The sequence below is a fragment of the Scylla paramamosain genome, chromosome 17, assembly GCF_035594125.1.
Source record: "Scylla paramamosain isolate STU-SP2022 chromosome 17, ASM3559412v1, whole genome shotgun sequence".
Taxonomy (NCBI): Eukaryota; Metazoa; Arthropoda; class Malacostraca; order Decapoda; family Portunidae; genus Scylla; species Scylla paramamosain.
Window position 1 is genome coordinate 1,266,778 of NC_087167.1, and position 10,646 is coordinate 1,277,423.

Sequence of the window (10,646 nt, forward strand, 5' to 3'; positions counted from 1 at the left end):
GAGAGAGAGAGAGAGAGAGAGAGAGAGAGAGAGAGAGAGAGAGAGAGAGAGAGAGAGAGAGAGAGAGAGAGAGAGAGAGAGAGACTTGCCTTCGGTGCAACAATAGCCCGTGACGGCCCAAGGGACTGAGTAGTGCTTTAGCCTCTTACTCCGGTGTACTTCATCGCAAGACCTGTAGACAATCAGGCATGCGTGCAGCATTGCAATGTTGGGATTGGCTGTTTTACCAGGACCCAGAAAAATGACATTGGTTTCCACAAATTCGGGACTCCTCATTGGTGTTTCTTTTTCTTTTCTTTTTTTTTTTTCATTGTACTCGATCGTGCTGCTGGAAAGGGCAATGGGATTCGGTGTTTTTTTTTTTTTTTTTTACAGCAGTGTGGTTGAATGAATAAATAGTCACCAGCAGCTAAATAGTTTTTTCCTTCTTTTTCTAATGCATTGTAGTGTAACTCTTGACACCATGTTTTTTTTTTTTTTTTTCTAATACGCAGACTCCACACCTCACTGTTTTGTGTGCAAATATTATAATTTTCTCTCAGTATAATGGCCTCCAGTTCTTTACTTGTTGAGACTACGCTACATATGTTAAGGATTTCATTGTTGTCATGGTGAACGAAATTGCTTGCGTTTTTTTTTTTGTGTGTGTGTGTGTGTGTGTGTGTGTGTGTGTGTGAAAATAAACATTGCGAAAGAATATCCAGCCTCTAGGATACTTGGCATAAGACGGAACTTTCCATCTTTCGACGGATATTTTTTTTATTTGATTTATTCATTTATTTTTATTTATTTATTTATTTGTTTTTAATTTTTTCTTTTTTTGTGTGTGTAAGATGATCTCCATAAAGTACAAAATCATTATAATCTTAATCTTTGTTTAAAGTTCTTCATATTTATTTACTTTTTTTTTATCTATTTTAATGCAGCACCGTATATCAATCGTTCACTTAACCTTGTTGACACCCAGTTCGTAATAGATACCCTTCGATTAAATTCCATTCCTAACCTCCGAGATTGTGGAGTGTCGCCTCTTGACTTGAATAAGCAGCCTTTGCTGGTTTTATGCAGGACATGAAACCTTTCAAACATGACTACTCATGTCAGAATTTCAGAATCTCTTTCTTGATTATGTCTTCTCATTTAGCTTACAATATCCACAGTCACCATAAAACACTGATTCCCAACCTTCCCGCAGACATTTATTCCCTCAACGTGCTCTGTTTTGTTGGTTCTTTATCTCCAGTTTACCAGATATGCATAGCCAGCGTCTCTCTCTCTCTCTCTCTCTCTCTCTCTCTCTCTCTCTCTCTCTCTCTCTCTCTCACACACACACACACACACACACACTCTCTCTCTCTCTCTCTCTCTCTCTCTCTCTCTCTCTCTCTCTCTCTCTCTCTCTCTCACACACACACTCTCTCTCTCTCTCTCTCTCTCTCTCTCTCTCTCTCTCTCTCTCTCTCTCTCTCTCTTTACAAATGACGTATTACACACATGAACAAACTAGCTGTCAGTCATCATAGATTTTTTTTTCCGATGTGGCAGCCTTTCGCTTTATATATATATATATATATATATATATATATATATATATATATATATATATATATATATATATATATATATATATATATATATATATATATATATATATATATATATATATATATATATATATATATATATATATATATATATATATATTATCGATTTGAAACTCATTGAATCCTGTGGAATGAATAGTACATCTCTCTTAATTATGCACTGTCAATAATTATTATTTATCTAATAATGCTGCGTATTTCCTTTCAAAACATTTGAACTCTTCATCACCTCATTTACTGAATAATTTGTTTTGAAGAAATAATACGATCTAAGTATTACAGCCTACTGCAGATAGTTTCAATTTAATAATGAAAAAAGTTGCGTTTGGAAACCTATTCAATATCTTCACATTTGAACTGAAGCAGTAACAGGATTGGTCGATAAGCTTTCAGCTTCACTAGAAGACAGGGACAGTTCTATAAAATTTAGTTTACATAATTATGTCTGGTATTAATTATGCTAACCAAGTTTTTCAACCCTAACACTTTTTGTTTCTTTTGTCAATTGAGATTTTCAACCCTAACACTTTTTTTTTTTTTTATTGAGAAATGAACGTACTTGACGTGTGTAGTGAAAATTAAACGAGTCTGTGATCAAGTATTTTTATTTGAACCCTATGTGACATCAGTGAGAGCATGGTGAACATACCAAGGAGGTGATCCCTCTTATGACATAATAACATTGAGGCGTTAGGAAGCGCCTCGAAGACGATTGATGATCAGAGAAACCACTGACCATGTCTGCACCAGACAACCTTGACATCGTCATTGCGATGGTTATGGAGGATCCACTTCTGTCATCTCGTCAAGTAGCAGACAGATTGTGCATATCCTTGGAGCAAGCTGACAATATGAAGAATAAACTAGACTTATCGACGATGTCTGGTCGCTGGGTGCCATGCATTCTGATACCGGAACAGTGAAAACTGTGCAACCTGTCTTGTGACCAAACAGCAGAGAATGCCAAGGAATGACCAAGTCTTAACCGGAAAGGTCATGACATCTGTTGTCTGGGATACACGAGGCACATTCTTGGCGGTCCATCTCCAAAAGGGTCACCATCACTTCATCCTACACCGACTTGCGACTTCTCTGGCAGAACATGAAAAACAGGCCAGGAATGGTGACCAATAAGACCCTGTTTCGCCAGAACAATGTTCCAACCCACACCTCGATAGTGGCAATGGCAAAAATCTATAGGTGTCTCCCAACTCGTTCATCACATGCCATATTCACCAATCTTGTACCCTGTAACTTTCATCTCTTCCCTATTATGAGGAAAAGAATCTGGCTGGACAACAATACTCCATCGACATGTAGATCACGGAGGCAGTGAACTTCTACCTCAGATCTCAAACCAAGAACTTTTACTGCAGTGGTATCCGAGTACTCAACCACCAATGAAAGAAGTGCGTTGACTTGAATATTTCTATCGGCTATCATCTACCCCAAGTGATGTCAGTGTTATACGGAAAATATTTTGCAAAGCGAATATCAAGCATATGTTTCAATGTGGCTAAAACTAAGGGGAAAGTGCAACTTTTGGAAGTCAGAGATCTGCTAGTTGCGTTGAAGAAAAGGACCTCTTATGACTTCAACTAGGAAAGTAATGAAGGTGACGATGGCACAGAGAATATATAGGAGGAATGGCCCTTGCATGTGCACCATGGTGAGGGGTTTAATTATTCCTTCAGCAGTGACAATGACTTCTTCCGTCTCAATTCTTAATTTTCTTCGCTTTTCTCGACCGTCCCTGCGAACATCATCCATTGCATTGTTCTTCCACTTTCCTATCAAGCCAGCCTGCAATGATGGGCGAATGATTACATAGAGAACTTTTTATAAATAATATTTTTTTACATAGCGATGCCTCGAAAATTTCATCCGTCATATGATAATTTCAAAATTACAACAGAGGTGAAGAGAGCAAGTTCATATTGACGCATGATATGGACAAACTTCACTCATGCATGTTTAATGAACTATTAGTACCTCAGTGTGTCTTTCATGAAATGAAGAGAATACTTGAAAGATATTCCCAGTATTCTTCATATTTTAGTACATAAGTTTTGGGGCGCGTCACTAACTTACTCATTACTCAGAATATGAGGGTTCCTCCGGGCAATTGTCTGTACGGTAACTTTTCCTCATCTAAGCATCTCTAAGGGACATCGCAAACTTTCTCCAATTAGCTTGTTTTCTTAAACAAGTTTGTGAACAGGAGTAACGTAAAGGAGGTGACCGACATCACATATAGCCGAAGACAGCATTGACGAATTGGAAGTAACAGACCTTAAATGAGTCTCACAAGTAATTGCTTGATAGTACACAAGCTCATACTAACAACGCCCGTGTTTATACTAAGGTACTTAATACTTAAGTCATGTAGGCGCCCCTTCACATGATATGAAAAAAAAGAAGAAAGTAAAATCTTTTACTATCTAAGATATTCGCAGCGTCATGCCATTTCTCACATTGAGCGAGTCCATAACACTGTGATCTAAACTGGTCCACTACATGACTTACTACTGGGTTTCATCATTGTGGAAATTTCCACTTATATCAAACACAATGTCAGTATTATTCGTTTGTGGTGTGTGTGTGTGTGTGTGTGTGTGTGTGTGTGTGTATATATATATATATATATATATATATATATATATATATATATATATATATATATATATATATATATATATATATATATATATATATATATATATATATATATATATATATATATATATATATATATATATATATATATGTATATACATAATATCTATCGATATTATTTAACTTGGAACAAAAACATCATACATTTATATTACGTATATATTTACCGTGTGGAAGATCATCATACAGTAATCTATCTTTTCTTTAAAAGGAGCGTCGCGGATCAAAACGAAGGCAGAAAAATCTGCCAGGAGACTTTCTTGTGTTACGTAGAGTTCGGTCGACCCATCGGTTTTCGTAAAGTGTTCTTCAATCATCACCTCCATGTACAGACGTTCATACATGTGTGCAGAACTGCCGGTGTTCAAGACAATGTTGAAAATACATTCATTCTATCATTTTTTTTTTTTAAGTTTTGCCTGATTCAGTAATAAGAAATAAACACAATTATACCTAACTTTTCCAATGTGTCACAGCTTATGTGATCTAAAATGGGAAGATGAAACTACTTATCCATAAATAGACCTATTCTACTATACTACTGCAGCGACTGTAGCTTACAATAAGACTGTAAAGGGAAAGAGGAGAGTGATTCTTACGACTCACTTTTCGGTGAGGGCCATTGTCATTCCTTCCTTGTAAGAGGGTACATACACCATTCTTTCAGATACGACTTGAAGCACTTTCGAATCAGACAATTTAAAACTGTTGTTGAAGATTCCCATTAGAGTTACGACAGTGACCCTGAAAATAACGTTCAAGTAAAAAAAATATATATAGACAACACACACACACAAACAAGAGGGCATGACAGCGGACCATTCACAGGACACCCCGTTGTACCGTAACTCCACGAATAGATCACATAATTGTTTGTCATGCCTCCTCCTAGAATGTAAGGTTACAGCTGCTCGGCTTACGTACTATGCCTATTCTCTGTTGGTGAATACAAGTTATAATATTCAATGAAACAAATGGAGAGTAAAATACTGATGCTTGCTTTGCTCCAGATTCAGCAAGTTGTGCAAGATTCTCTACGCGGGGAGGGTACTTGGGCACGGTGAGGCAGGCCGTCAGATTGCTTCGATAAACCGTTCCCACGATGAAGGAGAAGATCAGCCACGCCGCCAGTGCCACTCTCGTTGAGTCCCTCATCGGCAGTTCTCCAGGTATGGCCTCGTCCAGCAGTGTTCCGAGCACCTGCTTCATGACCAACCATGCACTGGGTCCGTCACCTTTGGAACTGTGTTTCATCTGCACCAAGATGTGGTAAGTGAAACTGCCCGTGATTACTTATTATATATACATATATATATATATATATATATATATATATATATATATATATATATATATATATATATATATATATATATATATATATATATATATATATATATATTCTACATGTATGTACATCATAGAACTCTTTCACAATTCTCAATAGTTTTTAATTGAATTTAAAAGAATGAAACATCATACTAACCATCATGAGGATCGCGTAGACCACCAACACTGACACTATTATGGAAATCCAAACCTCAAGCGTTAGCGGCTGGTAGAGATTTTCCCAGCTGGGTCTGATGGAAGGTTTGGCCATTGTGAAAGCCAGTGTGGACCTTTCAAGAAAGAAGCTGTAATCGTAGTCCTCAAGCATATGAGGAAGAATAGGCAAATTGACCGGGAATATTAATGCTTCGCGAGTCCGCAAACGTCTCAGTACCTGTTTCCCATTGAGAAAGAAGACAAAGACATGTTAGTATATGTGTACGTACGTCATTGCATATTACAGCTGCATATCCTGTTGCAGAGACAATGAACTTTAGACATACACATATCATTGCTTAAGTATAGACACTTTGACACAATGTTAAAGCGAAGTGAATGAAACTTTCCAGGTCCCAGTCTTTGTATGGAAGAGGATTCATGCTGAAGTTAAGGATTTCGGCCATGGCACTTGTTATGGAATATTCTCTGCCAGTGTAGTCAATTACTTCAGGTCCATTGCGCCCTTGTCGCGTTACTTCGGTCCAGTAAGGCTTGATTGGTATCCAGGTCAGATTGACTTCACTTCCATAGAAGCTAAGAATAATAACAATATTCATTAGTAAAGAGTAGGAAATTGGATAAAAGTTATGTATACAAAATTGCTTACCGTATTCTGACAGCCTTTTACTTACTTATTGTATTTTTCGGGATAAAGTGGTCTTTCAGGAACAAGGACGATATCATTGCCAGCCGTCCAACTGGCTACACGCACCACCTGCGGCCCGATGGGACTATACGGCAGATACACAAAAAGCTGGCAACTTGTACAAATAAATAAAAAAATAAATCAGATTAAATGACGAAATGAAATGGTATATAGTAGCAATACTAGTTGTATTATTCCTTGTATCATTATAATACTATGGCCCAGTATTACACCCATACTACTACTACTACTACTACTACTACTACTACTACTACTACTACTACTACTACTAATAATAATAATAATAATAATAATAATAATAGAAGAATGGAGATGTAGCTACTCATAACAAGGTGGAAATGTTTCACAACCATGCGCGAATATCATTTTACCTTTGAATACCTGGTTTTTCCTTTGATTTAATAAACAACGTATTCATCCTAGAAAAGATCCAGTAGTCTTGAAGCAGAGAATGTAAATGTGGCATAGTCACACTGGTAACCACTACCAGCTTCGTTGTCCACACAATTAGTCGCTCTTTATCAGACGCCTCGGCAAAAGCGGAGAGGAAGGTGGGGTTGTCGCTCATCACTACCACCGCCATACACCAAGTTAGCAGTCTCAGCTGAAATCGCCGTGACAAAGTAAGAAAATAAACTTTATTGAAATAACCTGTATGTGTTTTATATTAAATATACAAGGCATAGTAAATATTTAAATCATAAAATCTTTTTCTTCCGTTGGAAGGGATTCTGTATTTGTAAAGTATTCCATAATTATAATAAACCAAGGTTCATAGATCAGCATACATACAACTTCTGTAGACCATTTTTACTTGATATGTAGTCTATTTTAACTTGATTACATTGAACATAATAGGTTGTTTTTCTTTCTTTCTTTCTTTTTTTTTTTTTTTTCTGCCACAAAGATGGGTGAGATAACTTTTGTTACTTTCCGTCCATGAACGTATGTCCATGAGCAGGAGCGCCGCTCGGAGACTGCACTGATTTGTCTCCGGACGGCTCACACGCATCTCATTCATGCTTACGTCATGTCTTGGGAAACAACCATTTGGTGATGACTGCTTTGTTCCCCTTACAGTGCGATACTTTCTAGTAGAGCGTTCCAGTCTGGTGGAGCTGTGGGAGCGACACCTTTTTAGTCGTCGCGATGAGCATGGGACTTTCCAGATGTTGCTGATACTTGGAGAGGGAGGACTCTGCCCGGGACATGAGGTCCTTGTGTTTGTGGAAAATGGTGGTCTTTTGAACAAATTATAGCTTTCCTTTTAAATATATATTATATCTTTTTTAATTACTTACTTTAATATTGGACGGAATTTTATCCTTGCACTGGAAGAATCTGGAGGCAAGTAATGAAGACAACGAACAACGCTGGGTCTTTAGGCCTTGGTCAGTGGGGTCATTGTCTTACGCACGTAACGAACAACAGGTATCTGGGTCAGTAGGGTCAGTACCCCCTCACTTTAAGTTAGTACATTAAAATAAAAGCCTTCTGAATTTTTAGCACGTAGGTTTTTGTTGGTTCATCCCATTTCCTTTTCTATATTCACATTTCTAGTGACTTTTAATATTTTAACCATAACGAAATTTTGTTTTTAATGTCAGTATTTTAACCGGGAGTCTCTATGGCTTTGAAAGTTTTGTGGTGGTACGATATGACCGCGATATTGCGGCGCCTGAAACTAAATCAATCAACCATTCATTGATAGCTAAGTTTTTTTTTATTATTATTATTTAGAATGCTTTATCGATATTTGAATAATTTCGTGACACGGTCTTTGGTAACTCACCCTTCTAGCTTGAAGCACCACTTGAGGGATTAGAGAATGCGTGAAGTTAGTGCCACCATGACTGTCTCTTGCCACCTCAAATACCACCTCGCCACCAGTGGTTCCTCGGCCCCGGGAACCTAAAGCCTGAAGTATACGTGAGGAGAGATGGGAAAGTGTGATTACGAGTATACTAGAGAGAGAGAGAGAGAGAGAGAGAGAGAGAGAGAGAGAGAGAGAGAGAGAGAGAGAGAGAGAGAGAGAGAGAGAGAGAGAGAGAGAGAGAGAGAGAGAGAGCTAACTGATGTTTTAATATATCCGCAGTACTGATATGATTTAGTGACTAGCGTGAGAAGGCCTTTTCTTCAGATTCACCGTTTTAGATGAAACGTGGCTATAGTCGGAGACGAATACTGGTGTAGTAGCTCAAACTGATCTCCCAGAATATACACAGGTATAGTTCGGGCTAGTCCAGAATAATCCCTGGTGTATGATTAGGTTTAGTCTATTTTGTACCTCCGGGTATAAGATAGGTTAGTCTAAACTATACCTTCCAATGCCAGAATATACCTACTACCTACTTACATTTAGTTTTTTTTTTTTTTTAGATTTTTTTTAGAAGCAAACCAGTTGTGATCTTTAAAATCGAACATTGAAGAAACTTGTATTTGTTTTTCTTCCCATAAGATAATGATTATTTACCAGTTAAGACTACGTCCATGATCGTAATATACGCAATTCTTAAACTAATGATGTAACCACGACAAAGATTACAGTTGAATCATCTGCTCGTGCAATAAAGATAGACAGACAGACAAAGGCAGAAAGGAAGATATGCAGATAATTAAAGAGAACTATGATGCTGTTTATTATTTTTCGAAGCAAGACTTACTTGAAAAATGGTATGAGTGGATGTGCTGCCATCTGTGATAACTACGAGCGAGCAGTGATAAATGGACGCGTTGACCAACACAAGGTTCAGCACATCTGCTTTCCAAAGATCTTTAGCCGCAACCCCTAAAAAAAAAAAAAAAAAAAAAAAAAAATCGATGTGTATAATTTTAAATCATATGCAGTGTGTAAATATCCATTGCAATTCCAAGGAAGTCACTTATGTGGTGAATGTACACTATTCAGTATCTTGAGATGTACCTACGATTATGTATACAATCTTTTTTTTTTTTAGGTGTGTTTTATATATTCTTCTTTCCTAAATATTAATGAAGATACCAAAACAATGAACGTTATCTCAGTTTTTGTAAAAGGCGTGAATCCTTGAAATTTCATGTTACTCACCCAGAGATGTAGTTCCAGCCATCGGCAAGAACCAGGTAACTAGTAAGACCACCAAAGCCACATTCACCTCGTGCATCCTCGTTTCAGTATGATTGTACCAGCATGAAGGACTGTGAGGAGTGATTCTGTGTTGTGTGATATATCATTACATTAATGTCTTACTTGAAAGGTAAAATTGTTGATACCTGAAGTGTCAGGAAGACAATGTTAGATACATGAAAGTCGTAGCTCACCTATTCCATGTAATATCAGTTGCAGAGTAAATGCATGTCGGAAGTTTCTGCTTTATGAGTGCTTCAGTGCTGAGGGTTGCAGTGTGTTGACAAATAGTCATGCGTGCGTTCAGAGCCTTGCGATTGGCTCGTTCCAGAAAACTCTGTAGTGTGATTGGTCTCGGGCTCATCCAGAAAACATGAAAGCGGAGGGGAGTTTTTTTTTTTTTTCAGACATGTTCAGTGCAGCGCTGAGGGAAAGTATATTTTCACGGCCTGTGTCAGTAACTCCGAAAAGTCATTGGATAGTTTCCAGACTTGACCGGCATTTCAGCCTGTGGGAGTGTATTTATTTTTGTTTATTTCCTTCCTTTTGTCTTTAGTTTTATTTACCATGATTTGTTTATTTATTTATCATGATTTGTTTATTTATTTATATATTTATTGCAGTAAAATGTGTTTATCATTTTCTTTTTTGTTTGTTGTTTTTATCCGCAACTCTTTTTTTATGATTTATAAGTACATTTTTTGTCGGTATAATTTATATAAGTTAGATACATTACATAACATGTTGCTTACTAGGTGTGTCTTGAAATAACTAATGATCTTCCTTTGCTTACACACACACACACACACACACACACACACACACACACACAAACACACACAGGGAGATGGTACCTATGCAGCTTTGCGGTCTAGAAGATCACCGCTCTTCCTTCACTTTCTCACTCTTCCTTTATGCAATCAAGTCTGTAGTAATTATAATACACAATCCACTAATATCTGCATGACAAGAATTTTTCATCCAGTACTACAGTAAAATATGTGTAACAGTGAAGGTCTAGCCTTAGATCATAAAAATTAATTAT

General features: G+C 37.2%; 2 protein-coding genes across 2 annotated transcripts; both read right to left on the reverse strand.

Moving 5' to 3' along the window:
- Positions 1–2,201: 2,201 nt before the first annotated feature.
- LOC135108647 (uncharacterized) lies at positions 2,202–6,012 on the reverse strand. Its single transcript, XM_064019812.1, has 5 exons — positions 5,767–6,012; positions 5,281–5,534; positions 4,887–5,024; positions 4,448–4,634; positions 2,202–3,407 (listed from the first exon to the last, which is right to left on the reverse strand). Exons 1-5 carry the CDS (start codon positions 5,935–5,937, stop codon positions 3,165–3,167), a joined length of 993 nt encoding a protein of 330 aa, XP_063875882.1. The 5' UTR covers positions 5,938–6,012; the 3' UTR covers positions 2,202–3,164.
- Positions 6,006–9,792, reverse strand: LOC135108648 (uncharacterized). The gene is made up of 6 exons (XM_064019813.1): positions 9,563–9,792; positions 9,159–9,283; positions 8,288–8,413; positions 6,867–7,099; positions 6,461–6,589; positions 6,006–6,362 (listed from the first exon to the last, which is right to left on the reverse strand). The coding sequence occupies exons 1-6, from the start codon at positions 9,636–9,638 to the stop codon at positions 6,125–6,127; spliced, it is 927 nt and encodes a 308-aa protein (XP_063875883.1). The 5' UTR covers positions 9,639–9,792; the 3' UTR covers positions 6,006–6,124.
- Positions 9,793–10,646: the final 854 nt, after the last annotated feature.

Bases quoted from the DNA above. Each gene is read 5' to 3' on its own strand.
- LOC135108647 (XM_064019812.1), bottom strand. From the start codon at position 5,937: ATGCTTGAGGACTACGATTACAGCTTCTTTCTTGAAAGGTCCACACTG. The intron at 5,025-5,280 runs GCAAGCATCAGT...CGTTATTTTCAG, and splicing joins CTTGCTGAATCTGGAGCAAA to GGTCACTGTCGTAACTCTAA. The intron at 4,635-4,886 runs GTGAGTCGTAAG...GAACACCGGCAG, and splicing joins ACAATGGCCCTCACCGAAAA to TTCTGCACACATGTATGAAC.
- LOC135108648 (XM_064019813.1), bottom strand. From the start codon at position 9,638: ATGCACGAGGTGAATGTGGCTTTGGTGGTCTTACTAGTTACCTGGTTC. The intron at 9,284-9,562 runs GTGAGTAACATG...TTTTTTTTTTAG, and splicing joins GGCTGGAACTACATCTCTGG to GGGTTGCGGCTAAAGATCTT. The intron at 8,414-9,158 runs GTAAGTCTTGCT...CGTATACTTCAG, and splicing joins CCACTCATACCATTTTTCAA to GCTTTAGGTTCCCGGGGCCG.